This window comes from Chrysoperla carnea, chromosome 5 (assembly GCF_905475395.1).
Source record: "Chrysoperla carnea chromosome 5, inChrCarn1.1, whole genome shotgun sequence".
Taxonomy (NCBI): domain Eukaryota; kingdom Metazoa; phylum Arthropoda; class Insecta; order Neuroptera; family Chrysopidae; genus Chrysoperla; species Chrysoperla carnea.
This window is the reverse complement of record NC_058341.1, coordinates 7,243,585-7,262,801: the sequence shown is the minus strand read 5'-3', so window position 1 is coordinate 7,262,801 and position 19,217 is coordinate 7,243,585. Positions and strand designations below refer to the sequence as shown.

Genomic DNA, 19,217 nt, shown 5'->3' with positions numbered 1-19,217 from the left:
TAGTATATTAAGTTTAGTCCCAAGTTTGTAACGCTTAAAAATAATGATGATAGGAAAACAATTTTGTCATAGGTGTTCATAAAATCACCTAATTAGTCCATTTCCGGTTGTCCGTCCGTCCGTTCGTCTGTGGACACGATAACTCAAAAACGAAAAAAGATATCGAGCTGAAATTTTTACAGCGTACTCAGGGCGTAAAAAGTGAGGTCAAGTTCGTAAATGAGCATCATAGGTCAATTGGGTCTTGAGTCCGTAAGACCCATCTTGTAAACCGTTAGAGATAGAACAAAAGTTTAAATGTAAAAAATGTTCCTTATCAAAAATTAAACAACTTTTGTTTGAAACATTTTTTCGTAAACATAACTGTTTACCCGTGAGGGCGCCAATTAGGCGGAAAGTTTATAATATGTACTATACTTGATTATCAGTTATGTATGTGTCACATGTTTGTATGTGTTATGTGATAAAGAAATCAACACTGGCTATGTATGGTATTTCAACAATTAACTCAATCAATTGTTTGTTTTCACTTGTTTTTTTTTTACGTTGTGAATATTTTTTGCTGTTTGTAAGCTTAAATTAATTTAATTAGTCAATACATTCAGTGCCGGAATTAATATTCACGTAAATATGTACAGTATGTGATAGGATTAAGGCTACTAAAGTTGATCAACCAATATCGAAACAGTCGATAGTCATATGCGATTTTAGTTTATTCTATTTTCCACTTAAAAAGACGGAAGTTAAAGCTCTATAGAAATTGAACTTACCCAAAGGCATGGTATAGCGAATATTTGACATTCTTTATACACCGAATTTTATCAAATATCGCAGTACAAAAATCAGTCAATTCCTTTGTCTATTATAAGACGAATATTTAAGCCAAGAAATTGCCTGTAATCGATCCGAGAAATCATCTTGCGGCTGGTATTTGGGGAAATATTGCGAAATCTGTGCAAACAACTATTAAAAGAACTCAATTTTTGTATTTTTTGAGTCAAATTTATGTTTTATGATGAGTTTTATCGGAAATTATTGATTTTTTGTAATTTTTTTAAGGGGGTACCCTTTGAAAAAATCGATAAAAATGTATTCTCTCCAAAATCAATAAAACTCAGTACATAAGATAATTTTAACTTAAAAAAAATAAAAAATCGGGTTGATCTGATGATAGGATTGATAGTTTCGGAAATATCGTTCAAAATCGCGTACAAGGAGCGATTTTTTCGATCGATTTGTTAGAATTTGTCTTATAATCAAATGAACTGGATTTTCGTAGTTTTTGGGTCCTAAATACTCAACAAGAAACATTTTGCTGAATCCAAAATCCCATTTATATTCTTTGTTACACACTGTAATTTTTACATCAAATTACCTTACCATCAGTTAAAATTTTAATTACTAATAAATTTTTATTTCAATTCTGAAAATATTTTTTATGAATTATTTAATAGTTTTTAAAAATTGCTTTTTACTGTGTTTTATAAAAACTAAAAAGGGTATTACCTACCTGCGCTTTTACCTACCTAATAGAGGTGGTACTAGTCACCTATCTAATTAATATTTAATTGACATTTTAATGTAAAAATATATTTAAACCAAATGAATTAAATATTTAAAAGGGGTTGATGGACGCATAACGATACTTACGTAAAAGGGGTTAGTCAACTTGTGATTTTAATGTCATGGATTTTAATATTTAAATACTACTAATGACATACTTATTTAGAAAATTGGGTTTACTTTCGATAGAGTAATTAGGTTTACTTGATCGAATATTGATGGTAATTGAGGTTAATTCGATAGTTTGTGCTGGTTTAGTAAAATTTTAGTTAATAGTAATGATTACTTAATGTATAGATAATTTTAGGAAACCTTTAATAAATAGACAATTATCTTAATTAAAACTTTTACTGAGAAATTTTCGAGGTTTCCATGTGGGAAAATTTGCTTTTCATTCTTCAGGCCCTTAATCTTACTTACTTATTTCACATTTGAAATATATTTTTCAGGCTTCATGATACTAGATTAGAAAATCTTCCTTATTGCTTTGACAATTTCCATGATTTACGCCTCATTTTGAAGCTTATAGTGCTCATTTACGACGAAAAGTAGACCCACGGTCTAAAAATGTACCGCACTGATTTGGTTTTTAAGATATAATTTTGTTCACTATGTAATTTGTATATCATATCTGCAATAAAATTGCCTATACAAAATAAAAAGAATGTAAATAACTGTTGATATTTTGTATTACTTATATATTATTTCTCCAGCCTGTTTTTAGCCACGGGCACCGCACTGCAGACTTCGTTTAGTTCAAAGAAGGCCAAACTAATGAAAGATCTCTTTTTTCTGTTTTCAGTGGGTCCAGACGCACCAATAGATATACAAATTGAAGTACAGCCATGTGGAATATGTGGACGAAAATTTGCACCAAAATCATTACAAAAACACGAACCAATATGTCAGAAACAACAAGCAAAAAAACGAAAACCATTCAATTCATTAGCCCAGCGGGTAGCTGGTACCGATTTAGCAGATTTTCACATGCCAACCTATCTAAAAAAATCAGGTAACGAAGAAGGAGGTGACGAAACAAATACTAGTTCCACAGATATTGTAATCCCAGGTTTGTTTAATTTTTCCTGTTTCCTTTTTCCTCAAATCCTGTTTCCTTAAACCATCTTTTTTTTTGTCTTTCCAATAGATCCACAATCCGTAAAGACAGAATCTGAAGTAAAACGTGGAGGTTTGAAATTTTTCACTTAAACATGCAATTTTTTTGTTTATAAATATATATTTTTTTATTTAAAAGGTCGTGAAAAAGGTGAAAAATCAGTTGTCAGTAATAAAGTGGAAAAACCAATTAGTAAACCTTCTCTGATTGAAGATACCCCTGTAAAAGGTTTGATATGTTTTGTGGTTTAATATAAAATGTCCCAATTTTTCACCCTTACAAAATGTATTAAAATCCTTTAGTGAAAATTTTATACTTTTTGTGTGAAAAATTGGTTAATTTAAGAAATTTTCATAAAACATTTATCAAATATAAAATTTTTCTTTAAGGAAATGAAAATGTTCATTCTAAAAGTACCACGAAAATTATTAAAGAAGAAAATTCGGTTGTTGTAAAAGGTTTTAATTTTTTTATTTTTTTGCTTTACAAAAATTTACTGGGAGTTTTTTTAACATTAATAATAAAAAGCGAACGCTTTTTAATTCCAAAATATAGTAAAAGCTGGTAGGCTAAAAACCAACCATTAATAATATAAAAAAATTAAACATGCTTTTAATTCCAAAATATAGTTTAAGAGCTGCTGCTAAAAACTTACGTCATTTTCGCCATACTGGGGATTCATGAAAACATGAAGGGTGTTTCTTAGAGCTTTAATAGAACGTAACCAAATAAAAATAGATAAAATCGGGATAAAGAGTAGTGTTCAGTTTTTTTAAATGGCTCAAAAAAGGATTTAATAACTTTCAGATTTTGCTCTATTCAAGCCAGCATCGGCGTCAAATTTATTCCAGATTCCTATATAAACTGGTAAACTGAGTTAGGCTTTGGAGTACTAAATCACCACTTCCCAGATTCCCACAAATCAGATATCAAATTAGCTATCCTTAGAAAACCGTTACTGCTAATAAGTGATTCTCCTTATAAGAAAAGTGAATTTTATTTCGCCAAAACAAGAATTTTGTTTTGATCCTTATCTGTTGTAAAAGATAGGGATCAAAACTCTTTTCGTAATTCGAATACATTCATTTTTTTGAGTGAATTTCCAACCTTGTGAAAATGACGTTATTTTTGGTATGGTAGCCTAATAACAAAATTTACTAATGAAATTATGCCTAATACTAATTTACGAAGAACCTTAGTTGCCAAATTATGATCTAAGACTCATGTTATGGTATCGTTCCAGAGATAGGCTTTTGCATTCATTCCAGTTTCCTCCTCTTCATGGCAAAATCTGCGCAGATCGTTCTTTATGAGATTGATTCTGTGCATATGCTTGAAGTTTACACTGGCCTTTAAGTGTACCATTAATGTTCAGCTCCGAAGCCTCTTTCCATGAAAAGATATATAAGAGCCTTTCCGTGGTCTTGAATAATTGCCAAAGGGCGGTTGGGCTCGTGTACTATCCTTTATTTTATTTCATTTTTTATTGTGCTTTTCGATACCCTCAGAAATGGTTCTAGATCGTTTAGTGGAGGATAGTTTTATTAGTTAATTGAATAATAATTAAATTTTACTCCGAAAATTAAATGAGGGAAATTAAATATCCTCCTCAAAGTGATACAGCCTCGCCTACTAAATTATACACACAAGAATAAATATTATGATGGCTTTCTTTAATTTCATGTAATAAAATTTTTGTGTAAAAAATATATCAAATAATATATATATATATAATATAAACGGAAATACATTTTACCTAAATATCAATGCTATAAAATATTTATTTCCCGTATCATTTAATAAAAGAGGAAAAAAAGTCACTTAACTGTTTATATACACTTTTTTTTATTATACTGTTAAATATGTGATGCGTTCGTTATTTCATCGAAATGTCGAAAAGTTTTTTTTGGGTGGTTCTGTATCAAAAATACACCATATCCTCACTCATACACATTAGTCTTGCAAAGTGGCCACAAACTTTGAAAAAATCGATTTCAGAAAATCTTGGAGACTATTCTAAATCTAGTTTCGTTTCTATATAGATCAAAATCTTATTTTGCTATCTTTATCTTTTCTATGGGTATACTCATACACTTTTAGTCTTGCCAAATGGATAAAAACTTGGAAAAAACGGGAATTAGTAGATAATATAATTGATTGGGAATTATGTAAATCTTGGAGTCAACAATGTTGTTTCCAACAAATTTTCCATATTTTTACGGTTTGACTTGTAATCGGATTTTTATGATTTAATTATTCGATAAAATAGTTGGCTAAAGGATAATCAATTTTAAGAAATTGTTTGGCCCTGTTGGTTAAAGTGCTGGCCCGGGGATACAGAGGTCACAGGTTCGATCCCCACGCGGGTAAACTTTTTCCCACTTGATGAACAGTTTTATTTTTAATTTATCATTTATTTACGTTTGTTTTGTATGACTGGTCGTTGACGATTATTTGACTACCACAAATACATAATACGGTGTGTCTAAACGACGAGCAGGTTTTTTATATTTATTTTTATCAAATTGCATTAACATATGATGCCTCTGTTTAATATAGTGTTCTGTTGTTTACCATACACATAAAAAAAATAATACGAGTATTATTTTTTGACGAGATTGCAAAAATTCTACACACATCTAATAAAAATGATAATTCTATAATATAAAAATGTTCACGTAAAAACCATCAAAAGAGTTTTAATATTTTTTAATACTGTTATTCCTTTCATATACAGGGTGGCTCCCTCCTTCTATTACAGCAGGATTTCATCAAATGGTAGAAAAGCATTCTATTTAAGATAAACAGATACCCACGAAAAAAAAGTGAAAATATTTCTATCACAAGTTTTTTTTTAATTTACCGAGTACGACTTATATTAAACTAACGAACAGGTCCGAGTAATTGTCACTATTTCTGAAGAAGATGGGTTGAAAAAAACAGAAAAATTCATAATTCGAATATAGTCAAAATTATATGAATAAAGAAAAAGTTTCAACCACATATACCATTTGAAAAATAAAATCTCATAACGAGAGTGTTTGGCGAGTTAATTAGTTATTATGGGGACACCCTATATAAAAAACATTACAAGGATATGAGTGTTAAGAACATTATAAAACTAGCTTATCAAATTGGTTTTTCAAAATTAAATTTTGAATTGAATCATAACTTAAAAATGTAAAAAACATAAAATCATTATTAATAAATTATTAGAAAAATAACAATTTTGAAAATTTGATAAAATTTTAAAAGAATTTAAATTGGGGGTTTGGATGCCTATTTAAGGGATACTGATGAAGCAAATATTGGAGAAAAAGAGATAGTTTACAACAATAAACGTTGTCATTAATCATACTGAAAAATAATAATTATTGGGACAATAAAGTTAAATTAAAAAATTTCGAGCTCCGGAAATTTTATAAAGTTTTAAAAACAATTTACATTCAGTTCATTTGATAACTTTTCGGATATGCAACGTAGAACCAAATTATTTTTTCTAGCTTTTCATGTGACGATGTCATGATCTTTTCGATATTTTTCTTCCTGTTTGAAGGAAACTCATTACATACAAGTGCCCAGCTCGAAAAATGGGATGCCATTCGGGCTTAGATAAAAAAACATGATAAGTAATAAAGATTGGTAAAACATCGACTCAGATTTTGTAAATAAAGTAAAAACGAAATTGTTGTAAACTAGCTCGTAAAAATTTTTTTGGTTTTACTCCACTTAACTTATCCTAGATCATTTGATCTAAATTACAGAGAAACACAATACAGTAACGCCAAAGCGAAGTACAACCTCATTACGTGACAAAATGATCGCTTTAGCATCACAAGGTGAAAAATGTCCTTCATGTGGTCGATCATTTGGTGAAAAAGCATTCGAACGACATGTTGAATGGTGCAAAGAGAAAAATCAAAATCGTTCACAACCATCTCCGGCGTCATTACAAATGGCTAAAGAACGATTAGCTGCACGACAAAACTATAAAGCACCTGCATTATTAGCGAAATCACAACGACAGATTAATAAAGAGAAATATTCACAAAAATCATACTCGAAACAAAATAGTTCCGAAGATGAAAATTCATCCTCAGTACAAAGTCCATCTAGTTTGACACGATCGCCAAGTATACGTAAAACATCGGATACACCAACACCGAACGGTTTAAAACGTGGAAATAGTATTCGACGCCCCTCACCACAATCAGCTAGCCGAAAACCAGGATCACCCGGTCTTTATGAGGGAGGTGCTGATAGTATGGAAAATAATAAGCATAGTAGGCAGAAAAAACTTAGTCGTGGAAAATCTCCACCAATACATTCGTCACCTGATTTGTTAGAAGGAAAAACATCACCAGTATATAGAAAACGTAGTCAAGACCAGCAAGAACCAGTAACACCTGTGACGAGGTAAGTTTTTCCCTTTTTTAAAACGTTTTTATTTGCTTGATCTGTATGGATGGATGTATGTAATGAGAATGAATGTAGAGGGCACCCCACGCTTTAAATTTTATATTAGGTAATTTTAATTGGAGATAGAGAATTGTTTGAATGATTCCCAACACTTGATATAAGTGAGTTTCAGGTCGAAGTTTGAAAGTGACTTCTGCTGATCTATTTTTCGTACTACGTACTTTAGCAAACATGATTATAATTTTATGGCTCTCTGTAACCATGGTAACGTTACTATTATACAACAATTTTTACCGAAATTTAAAAAAAATCTGGCTGTATATTTTTTGGTAGTGATATATTTTAGCATTTCTATAGATACTGATTCTAAATACACAAGACATTTTGACATAAAAAATTGTCTGTCAAAAAGTGATTAGTTATATAATTAAGTTTAAAACCATTTTAGTTAATGTTTAGATTTAAAAAAACGTTAAAATATAATGGCTGCAGCTAATAAAAAACCTAGTGTTTTAAGAAAACCAACAAATTTTATTCATTCAGGAAATAAAACGAAATTAAATAACATTAAAGTGAACACTGATGCTCTTGGTATGACAGTAAAATCATTTAATGAACCACAAATAAATACACCCCAGAACGTTCAACCACAATTTAAACAAAAAAAACCACAATTCGAGCTAAACAAACCAATAATACCACCAAAAAGATCAACACTTCCAAAATCACAACTAATACCGGCACCAAAATTTACACCCCAAACGTCTACTACGAAAAATTTTATCAAAGAAAATGTAATAAAATCGAAAACTAACACAAATACTGCCACTCATAAATTGGGAATGTTCACTAAAAAATATATGGAACAAAAAGAGGCAATCAATTCAGAAATTGAAAAGAAATTAGCTTCGATTAAACCGCGTATACCTGTATTTCAATATCGGAGAAAATCTGAAATACCTGTTCGAATCGAGAAGGATATAACGCATGTATTAAAAGAAACAGCGAAATCATATTTACATCAAAATGGTGATGAAAAATTAAAATTACCACAAATTGATTTGGATACACCAAAGTTAACGAAAATTAATCCTAAAAAGGAGATGAAAATTAATCAAAATATTTCAAAAAATGTTTCTGGAAACGTTTGCAAGGTATCTCCACGGCATTCGACGATTCAAGAGAATAATTTTTCCCTTGAATACGATACAAAACACGTTTATAAAACACGATTTAGTGAATTGGATTTAACATATAACAAGATCGAACCATCACTTCAAGAATTCGAGGATAAAGACTCCACGAATTTCAATAAAATTGAATACGATTTTGAGGAAATTGATGGTCGCGTTACATTAAAACCTAAGAAACAAAATTTAAACCATACATTCACATTTGATGAATACACAAACACTACATCGACTAGTAATTTCGTTGATAGTTTAGAAAATTCTGAGAGCAAGATTGTTTTAGCAAACAATTTAGATTCCAAAACTTCAACGGATACATTTAATATCGTCAGCAATACAAATACCCCGACCGAATTTACCGAATCCGATGAAAATGAAGTACAAGAGAAATTTCGCAACTATTTAGATGTTACGAGTTACGAAAGTAATACTAGTATGGATAACCCATCAAATCAACCAATGTCAGGAGTATGCAACATTGATACAAGTACAAGTGGTTACTCCGAGCATGAGGAAATTCCTAGTTCAATCGTGGATACATCATTAGATAGAAAAACAGAAACAACGGAAGAGGAACCATTAAAAATTTCTAATTCAGATTTTAGTTTTGTTACTCCTCCTAAATCTGAGGAAAATTCACGGACTATATTTTTCTCACAAGATATTAGTAACGTATCATTTAATTTTTCGATAGATAATCAAAAGTCTTCCGTTCCGTTAGCCTTTGATCCTAGTCAATTTAGAAATAGTACATTTAATGATTTATGTAAAACACCGGAAAAATTTACGAGTACGCCTATTGTGAAAAGTTCGTCGTTAAAACGATCGTCTACGGAGTATATTTCGAATTGTATACCATGTAAACGCAGAAAATTGGAATTATTAGAAAATGATGAAGAAATTGAGGTAGTAAATAGTAAAGACCCCAAAGAAATTATTAATTTATTCGAAACATGTAGAATTACGGATGATTTACCAGGCAGCCAGAAATCATATGTGTCTCCTCGTTTGCATTCTATTTGTGATAAAATTTTTGACTCAAAAAATTATCCTAAATCCAAAATGGACAAATTTATTTTACTGGAAGAAAAATTAGCAACAATCGAACTTCAATTAGATTCCTCGGAAAACGACGATCAATTTACCCAATCAAAACTCTCTGAAGAGCAAAACTTCTTTCAAAGTAGTCCCGAAAGAGAAATAATTCAAAATGACAGCCAGGGACGAATGATACAAAGTGAACATGTGGAAGAGAATCAATTGACCCAAGAACTCACTGATGAGCACAATCATTTTCGAAGTACATCCAATAGCAATATCCAAAATGAATCTGAATTTTTAGAAGAAAATACATATTTTCATGGTACTTCAATAAATGAAGTAGATCGAAATCAGAGTCAACAATCGACAAAAGAAAATTCAAATTTCGAAGAGAATCAATTTAGCCAGTCGCAATTCTTCGATCATTATCAGAGTATCTACAAAAACCAAATTCATCAGAATGAAACCTTCCAGGAAGAATGTGAAAATAACTATGAAAATCAAAGCGACATTGATGAAAATAATTACGAAACACTACGAAATGAATTCGAACGTGTAAAACGTTCATATTTCGAAGAGAACGGATCTTCTGACGGATCGTCTGATCAAAATTTTATTTGTACAACAGGCGCTTGGAGTTTGGAACAAACTTTAATGTATAGTTATCGACCACCCAGTATTGAAAGCGCAAAAATTATGGAAATCACATCAGATACTGAAGAAAATTTCGCATCAGTTACAAACCTCGAAAATTCCTCGAAGAATACGTTATGTAGAAAAAAATCTTACTATAACATTAATGCCAATTGCGAGAATAAAACATTTGCAGTTGAAAAATACTCCCAATCATGTTCAGTTCAACCACCCAGACCACCCGGTAGTAATAAAGGTGCTGAAATTATGGAAATCACATCAGATGCTGAAGAAAACTTCACATCACAATCAAACCTTGGAAATTCCTCGAATAATACTTTAAATAGAAAACAATCTCACTACAATACGAATGCCGTTTGTGAAAATAAAATATTTGCAATTGAAAAATATTCCCGTTTTGTAAATAATAAAAAAGTTACATCATCTTCAGGCGAAAAATACAGCATAGAAAGTGATGATGAAGAAGGTGATATGCGTAAAGATATCAGTTATCAAAAACAGAAAAATCGAAAATTACGGAAGGAACGAATGAAAAGTGCTGAAATGTTCAAAAAACATAAATATTCTTCAAAGTTACGCCCAAATTCAGAGGTTGTTTACCCGAGTAATAAAAGTTGTCGTTGTAAAAATAAAACAACGTGCTATGAATGTCTAAAGCTGGCTGAATGTTATAAAGCATTTAAAAATTTAAAAATAATTGAGGAAAAGGAATCAGTTACTGAAATCGATTATCGAAACTATAGAAGTGAAAACATTCCGATACAAAATCGTGAATCCGTTAAATTTGAGAATTCAATTACATCAATTTATATTCGAAATAATTCAGATCATTATTCTTCAGAATATGAGTTAATTACGGAACAGGATATTGGAAATACTGATCCAGAAAATTGCAACTCATATGAAAACTGTAACGGGGTAGTAGAAGATGAGGACAATGGGTCAGTTAACCATTATTCTGATGAGTATTCAGAGTGGGATATCAACCCAGAAAATTACGGATCAAATCAAAACAGCTATGGCCAAGACGGAATGGAAAATGAAATAGAAAATAGTGCTCGGTCGATTGACCATATACCGATTAAGCCGCAATTGATTCGAAAGGAGTCAATTGTTTATGAAAATAGCAGTGAGAAAGAGAAAAATGAAGACTCGAGGATTGAGGCTATAGAAAATAATGCCCATTCTTTTGATGAAATCCCAATTAAATCAAAACATTCAATTAACCAATCTCATTTTTACGAAGAATGTACGTCACAGAATGATGTTGAAAAAATCGATCCAGAAAATTATGAAACCGATGAAAATACAAATGAGAACGAGGAAAATGAGAATTCTACGTTTGAGATTATCGAAAATAATTTCCAGGATTTATCAAATAATACAGATCAATATTTCGATGAATGTACTGAGCAGGAAGTGGGCATTCATAACATCGATCCAAAAAATTATGAGAATGAAGAAAATAAAGATTTCACTAACAAGGAAACCGAAAACTACAATACTTATATTGTCGAAGAGACGTTTCAAGAACCAAATAACGAAACATACGATATAACAGCTAATAAAAAGTTAGAAAATAATAGTGATCAAATTTCACAACATCCAAAGTTTAAAATTCGATCGAAAAAGAAAAAACGTAAAAAAATAATGCCGTTAATAATTATGGTCGAAAAAGATACCACCGAAATAACAAATATTTCTTCTTGTAAACGAAGTGTTATTGAATTAGAAAAGTTAGATGTTGATAATAGTGTAAAGTTAAAAAAATTATTTGCAAAAAAATGTAAGCCAAAATTAAAGAAAAATATTGTTCGATTACCAGCATTAGACCAAACTCAATTACTGTCCATAATGGATAAAACTGGTATACAAGTTACTTCATCGCCTATTTCAAAAAATGATTCATTAACGAATTTGGTCGATAAAAGGTATTTAAAAAAAAATTGGGTTTAATATACAAAATTTAAAAATCCCCCGACAAATTTTTCGGATACGGAACCCTAAACAGGCACTTGAAACATATCTAAGAACACTCTCCATTAAATTACCTTTTTCGTTGGAGCTTTCTCCAAACTGAACCGATTTTGGGAATCATGACCTACTTTTTAGTTCTTCCGGATGTGGAACCCTAAAGTCGCCCTTTGAAACATAAATAAGAACATTCTCCATTAATTATATACAATAATTACTTTCAGTAAACCGAACGACAACGAAACATATGATCCAATTTTATCTGCTGAACGACAATTGCAAGAACTCTTAACTTTAGATCCTAAATCACCTCCAATAACATTACCAACAACTCCAGAAATTAATTTAGCCCCCTTAACTAGTATCCGTCCAAAAACAGCACCCTCAAAATACATATTAGATAATCATCAAATCGATAAAAAACTATCAAAACAAACATCCGATACAAATCTAACAACAATATTACCAAACATTAATAATACCACGAAACGTAAAGTATCGGCAACGAATAAAACTACTCCTTCCTTATCACGTAAATCTTCTAATAATAATGAACCTCCTTCTCCATCGCCAACCAATAATGAAATTAAAATACCGATCGATGAAATACCAATTATTACAAAGTATACAAAAAGTCATTTAGTACCGGGTATCGATGACGAACTAATCACACCAAAACATTTCCCATTAACACCGATAAGTAATCGTGAAAAAATTAAAAATGATAAAAATATTAAAAATCGTGCGTCGGTTATTGAACCACCGAACGGTTTTCAAGATTTACAAAATTGTAAAAGTATTGAAAATTTTGAGATAATTGAAAATATAATTAATCAAAATATGAATGAAAATTCAACGAAAAATTCAATTAATTTAAATAAAATATTATTTACGGATAGTGTGATTAGCGAAGATACATTTGATATAAATCCGGATTTAATCAATTCAATCGATAATTTATCGATACCGGATGAATTAAAAACAAATGATGATCATTTTAGTACCGAATACGATAAACAAATGTCAACATTGGAAACTTCGGTGTTGCCAGATGTGAATAAAAATGAGGAGGATGATACATTGTTTGATTTTGATAGTTTTATTGCATCGTTTAACGATGATAACGATGATGAAATACTTCCATCTTTAAAAATATATTTACGACAAAACACTGTACCCACATCATCGTCTTCCAATTTTATTTCCAGTTCCACATCCTTAAAAAGTCCTACCACATCCTATTTAAAACGTTCCGTATCTGTTGTTGATCCTGTGGCCAAACCGAAACATATGAAGAATAAGAGTGATGTTGAAAAGTATCTGAATGGTAAAGGTGATAAAAAGAAGGCTCAACCGCCGGAAGATGGTGATTTTACAGCTGAAGAATTGTTTGATGTTGATGATGAATTGTATGCGGAGTATAAACAATATGAAGAAATGTATTTGAAGGTAAGTTCTGGTATCAATGGGGACCCGCACTAATTTTATGGAAATGGGGCTTCGATCAAAGCTCATATTGTAGGATTTAGTTGATAGAATTAGATCCTCCCATATCGTTTTCTAAGTATTTCGATACCAGTTTATTTTGCCAGAATAGAAGGTCGAAATCCAGAGAATTTGAAGAATAAACTTAAGATCAATTTACTTTTTACAGGAAAAACAACGTAAAAGTAGTGGACGTGAGCCTTTAAGTGGCGGAATGGGTCCCTATGGTGAGAAAAATGGCCGTGAAAAGTCTCAGTCTCCGGATAATAAATGTGACATCAAACCTAGTGGTGATTCAGCATACAGCAGGTTTGATAACTCAACCCTTAAAAGATAGAAATTTTCGATTTCATTAAAATAACAATTTTCAATTTTTTCTTGCAGTTTAAATCGATCATCAAACACAAAAGACTATCATACAAAACGTGGAACTGGCGATTCAGATCATATTCGTAAAAAAGCATCCACTGTCAATGAAGAAGAACAACGATGTCTTAGCTCTAGTGGTTCAGATGTTTCTATCCCGGTAGTTTCACGCAAAAAGAAGTCAACAGCAATTCATAAATCATTGCTCAATTCGGTATCAAATCCACAATTTGATTCAAATGAATTCAATACCCAAATCAATGACCATAATATGGATCCAATAGTAAATTATACATCAGGTAGACGAAAAAACTCCGATATTCCGGCAGATGATAATTCAGAAAACTCTGCACATTATCGTAACTCTCCAGACAATAAAAAACAAGAATCTCGTGGAAATTCATTACATGGATCATCCGATAACTTACGAAAATCTTCACGAAATCCATCAATAGATAATTTAAATGAGGCAACTAACGATGAACCGCCGTACCGGAAAATATCTAGCGATGGACAACAACGTTTACCTAAATTTTGCCATGAATGTGGTTCTAAATATCCAGTGAGTGTGGCGAAATTTTGTGTTGAATGTGGAGCAAAACGTTTGATATTGTGATGTTATTTTGTACTTTTTTATAAGAAGCTTTCTATCTCATTTTATTGATCCAAATAAGTTTTTATAAATTAAGCTTTTTTTTTTTATATAAAAGACCATAAAATGGTGCTTATTTTAATTTTTTTCTATGTTAAATGTTACTACCATGGATTGGACTCTTTCGATCCGAAGTAAGATATGGCGGTGTGTAAGATATGATGGAAGAGTACTAAAAACTTATAATAAATTTGTATCTAATTTTGTACGAGAAAGGACCTTACTTTTTAAAGAAAAATTGTGTAATAATTCGATTAAAATGAGCAAGGAGTTGAATCTTGGAGCAATTGGGAACGTTTCTTAAAATAGCTTTTCTGCTTCTAGTCAACTACGCATAAACCTTTCAAAGGTTCCCAGTAACCAGATTTCAGTATTTTTTTTAGACAATAATTGATAGTTTTTTAACAAATTAATGGAAACGGAATCAGATTTCTTGCTCATTTTGAAATCGAAAAATTGTGTGTGCAATAATTGTCTTTCTTTTGCATTTTATTTTGTTTTTGAAGTATTTTTTTTTAGTTACCATTCCAAAAAAAAAAAAAAAAAAGAACTAAGTAAAGAGAAGTGAATGATTAACTTTTAAAGCCATTTATTTATATTAACAAGACTGATATTATGTTTTTTGTGGTCTTTTTATTTCTGATTGATTTGATCATTTAATTTTAAATAATTTAATCAATTTTGTGATTTTAACGTATAAACTATAAATAAAATATGTTAATAATACTATTTAAAATTGTTTTATTGTGCTTACCCCCACCCCCCATACGAAGTAGTTTTATAAAAGAAGTAATCTAAATTGAAGTAATAAAAAAGCTTAGGAGCATCGAACTATAATTGGAAAAAATTAAATTACAGATTCGTTGAAACATGTCCAGAAATTCTATTAGTTTTCATTCAAAATTTTTTTTCATAGGAATGAGTCCGAAATAGATCTGATTAGCACTAATTTTATGAAAATGGAGCCTCGGTTAAACTTGCTCATATTTGTTTTTCGGTCAAATTGGCAAACAGTTTCTTTTAATTTCATAAAAACTTTGCTTTGGTCTAATTCGAATCTATTTCGTATAAAATTGTAATTTTCGAGAAATCAGGTTCGTAGGATTGAAATAGATAAATAATGCGTTCAAATAAATCAAATTAAAATTTCAATTTCAGTTCAAATTTTAGTAACTTTTGGGTCAAAAGGGGGGTCCACAGGGATAAGTCAATAGTAAAGAAATCGATAAAAATGTCTCACATTTTGATGAAAACTTTATTTCTAACTATCTTGGACATGGCAAAGAAATATCAACGGAAAAAAATTCGCTCCAAACTATGGCTCTCGGGATTTCATAGGGATCAAATTTAGAGTCCAATGAACTGATAACGACGTTTTGCTTAGCTTGAATTAAGTCCCGAATACTTCCATCAGAACATGAATGGATATTACCAACTTGCTGGTTTCATGAACTTCTGGAGGAAAAAAACAAAATTTTGCAATGCCCACTATTTAACCTTCAAAAAAAACACTTTGGTTTCCTATCCAACAATTATCAAAATAATTACTTTTTACGCTTAATGAAAGAAAATTAATTTGACATTTACTAAAAAAAATAAATAATTCGAAAAAAATTTCTATTTATAAATGAGTCTACTAAAAATTTATCAACAGAAATGCTTTAAACACTTTCTATATCCGAAAATTCCAAGCACTTGGAGTTTCTTGTATGGTATATCGGCAAGACCATATCGATATACTACTGCTAGTGTGACTGTTGATAATAAGAAGCCTGAAGCAGAATGTGGAAAGGAAGCCAAGTGTCCATTACCAGCTGCTGGAGGCGATGTAAGTAAATATATTAAACATATAGAATTGCTTGAATTTTTGCCAATTTGATTCAATATTCCCAAATCTGGTTAACAAAATTTGGTAACCATTGGCTGTGTCAAACATCGTGGTAGTTCAAAATTTAATGTTATATTCGATTTGGATAAAAAGAACGTTTTACTTTTAAAAATTATTGGATATGCAAGAGTTCTTAAATTCAGGAAGAAACTCCTCCCTTTTTTAACAATAGGGTGGAGTTTTAGTGTCATCACTTTAATCAAACTCGCCTAATAAACCCGCCTAAAATACGTTTCATTTTTATTGCAGTTAAATTTAAAATATCCATGGTGTGATCATGAAGTTGATGTATTAATAATTGGAGCGGGTGGAGCGGGATTACAAACAGCATGCGGTCTAACCGCAGCTGGATTCAATACGGCAGTAGTCACAAAACTTTTTCCAACAAGATCACACACAATCGCAGCACAAGGTGGTATAAATGCTGCATTAGGAAATATGTCAGTGGATAATTGGCATTGGCATATGTTTGATACAGTAAAAGGTTCTGATTGGTTGGGGGATCAAGATGCTATTCATTATATGACACGTGAAGCACCACAAGCAATTATTGAATTAGAAAATGCTGGTTTGCCATTTTCACGTACACAAGAGGGTAAAATTTACCAACGAGCTTTTGGTGGTCAAACATATCGATTTGGAAAAGGTGGACAAGCGCAACGTACTTGTGCTGCAGCTGATCGTACTGGTCATGCCTTGCTACATACGCTTTATGGTCAGGCGGTGAAAAATAATTGTAACTTCTACTCAGAATATTTCGCTGTGGATTTAATTATGGACGATGCTGATTATCAATGTTTGGGTGCGGTAGCAATATGTTTAGAAAATGGTAGCATACATCGTTTTTGTGCGAAAAATACAGTGATTTGTACTGGCGGTGCTGGACGATGTTATTATTCAACAACTTCTGCACATTCTTTAACCGCTGATGGAATGGCAATGGTGACTCGAGCAGGTTTACCATTACAAGACTTAGAATTCTTACAATTTCATCCAACTGGATTATATGGCAGTGGTATATTGATTACAGAAGGCGCTCGGGGCGAGGGTGGTCATTTATTAAATTCAGCAGGTGAACGCTTTATGCCAAAATATGCCCCAAATGCTTTGGAATTAGCCAGTCGTGATGTTGTATCTCGTGCAATTACAACAGAAATTATCGAGGGGCGTGGTGTCGGTAAAGAGAAAGATCACGTACATATAAGTCTGGCTCATCTACCCAGAGAACTATTAACAACAAAATTGCATGGTACACTTGCTATAGCAAAATATTTTGCCGGTGTTGATGCAACAAAAGAACCTATACCAATTGTTCCCACTTATCATTATACGATGGGTGGTATTCCCACTAACTATAAAGGACAAGTAATCACACATTGCTCTGGTAAAGATGAGATTGTACGTGGTTTATGGGCTTGTGGTGAGGCTGCAAGTGTTAGTGTACACGGTGCAAATCGTCTCGGTGCCAATTCATTATTGGAGCTGGTAGTTTTTGGCCGGCAAGTAGCTAACCAAATAAAAGCATTGTGTAATCCAGGTGATAGTTTACGACCATTTTGCCAAAAACATGGCTACAAAATTTTAGAACGTATTGATCGAGTACGCTATGCGTGTGGTGAAAATAATGTTGGTGATCTTCGATTAGAATTACAAAAAACTATGCAGAAACATGCTGGAGTTTTTCGTCGTGAAGATATTTTACGAGAAGGAATTAAATTAGTGAAAAGTTTACGTCAGAAAATTAAAAATTTTCATATCCAAGATCGCAGTATGATCTGGAATACGGATATGATTGAAGCTATGGAATTGGAAAATTTATATTCGACAGCTTTACAAATTATAAATGCTGCTGAACGACGACAAGAATCACGTGGAGCACATGCTAGAGATGACTTTAAGGTATTGAGTTTCGTTTCCTTGTTTTAACGTTCGCTAAGATGTTGTAAAATCTCTACAGTAATTTAAAGAGCACAGTACGGGAAGGGGTCCTATAATAATCCCCCTAAGAAAAAAATGTAATTTATAGCCAAACTATGCGAGACATGTATAACGTCGATTTTGACTTAGTTTCTGACAATCAGATAAGATAAACATGTAATTTTTTCGATATTTGTTCCAGGTTCGATGTGACGAATACGATTATTCGAAACCATTACGTGGCCAAAAGAAGCGTGCATTCAAAGATCATTGGCGTAAACATACGCTAACATGGTTATCACAAAATGATGATTGTATTGTAGATTATCGACCGGTTATTGATAATACATTAGATCCAAATGAAGCGTGTTGGGTTGAACCACAAATTAGGAAATATTAAAAATATTTCTGTGAAAAACATCTTCATTTATTTCTCGAGTATAAATTTTATTATATTTTTATATAGATATCTTGATTTTAATTTATTTTCTTGTCATTATAATATTTATATTTTGTATTTTTTGGAGAAATAAAAATAAAATTTTTATTTCATTTTGTCGATAATTTATTCGAAAAATTTTTAATAAACCGGCTCGACTGCAGTCCGGTGAAGGCGTGCAATCGAAGGCCTCAACAACACTGCTAAATTTTGGTAATAAAGTTATCAAAGTTGGCTTGAAAAAAATCCAAAAAATTGATATGAATAAAGTCGAGATTAGAATCCAGTTTCATTTCTGAGGCAAATACCCCAATCCATTTGACTTGGAAACCAAATTACAAGACCAAGAAAGCAGGTGGATTTAGAGGTTTTTGTTGTCTTCCGCCATAAGCTTTTTGCTTTTATAGTTGCGGAAACGAAGCATTGAAGTTCGAAATTTTGAACAGTAAGATGAGTTTGAATGCGGTTTTCTGTATTCGATTCGTTAGAGTGTCCGGAAATTTTGTGACCTA

The 19,217-nt window shown here is 31.5% G+C and overlaps 2 protein-coding genes across 4 annotated transcripts in view; both read left to right on the top strand.

Annotated features, from left to right (window-relative positions):
* Nucleotides 1–15,042, top strand: part of LOC123301827 — a 40,300-nt gene extending 25,258 nt beyond the window's left edge. The window contains exons 2-8 of one of the 3 annotated variants that reach the window (XM_044884736.1): nt 2,366–2,575; nt 2,819–2,908; nt 3,070–3,138; nt 6,445–7,096; nt 12,183–13,407; nt 13,613–13,752; nt 13,828–15,042. In XM_044884736.1, coding sequence (XP_044740671.1) covers nt 2,366–2,575; nt 2,819–2,908; nt 3,070–3,138; nt 6,445–7,096; nt 12,183–13,407; nt 13,613–13,752; nt 13,828–14,425 — 2,984 coding nt within the window. In that variant the 3' untranslated portion in view covers nt 14,426–15,042. The remainder of the gene's footprint in view (nt 1–2,365; nt 2,576–2,818; nt 2,909–3,069; nt 3,139–6,444; nt 7,097–12,182; nt 13,408–13,612; nt 13,753–13,827) is intronic. The other 2 variants (XM_044884737.1, XM_044884738.1) reach the window with 2 other exon arrangements.
* Nucleotides 15,043–16,098: 1,056 nt separating this feature from the next.
* On the top strand, nt 16,099–18,682 carry LOC123301828 (succinate dehydrogenase [ubiquinone] flavoprotein subunit, mitochondrial-like). Its single transcript, XM_044884739.1, has 3 exons — nt 16,099–16,289; nt 16,599–18,248; nt 18,469–18,682. The coding sequence occupies exons 2-3, from the start codon at nt 16,788–16,790 to the stop codon at nt 18,664–18,666; spliced, it is 1,659 nt and encodes a 552-aa protein (XP_044740674.1). The 5' UTR covers nt 16,099–16,289; nt 16,599–16,787; the 3' UTR covers nt 18,667–18,682.
* Nucleotides 18,683–19,217: the final 535 nt, after the last annotated feature.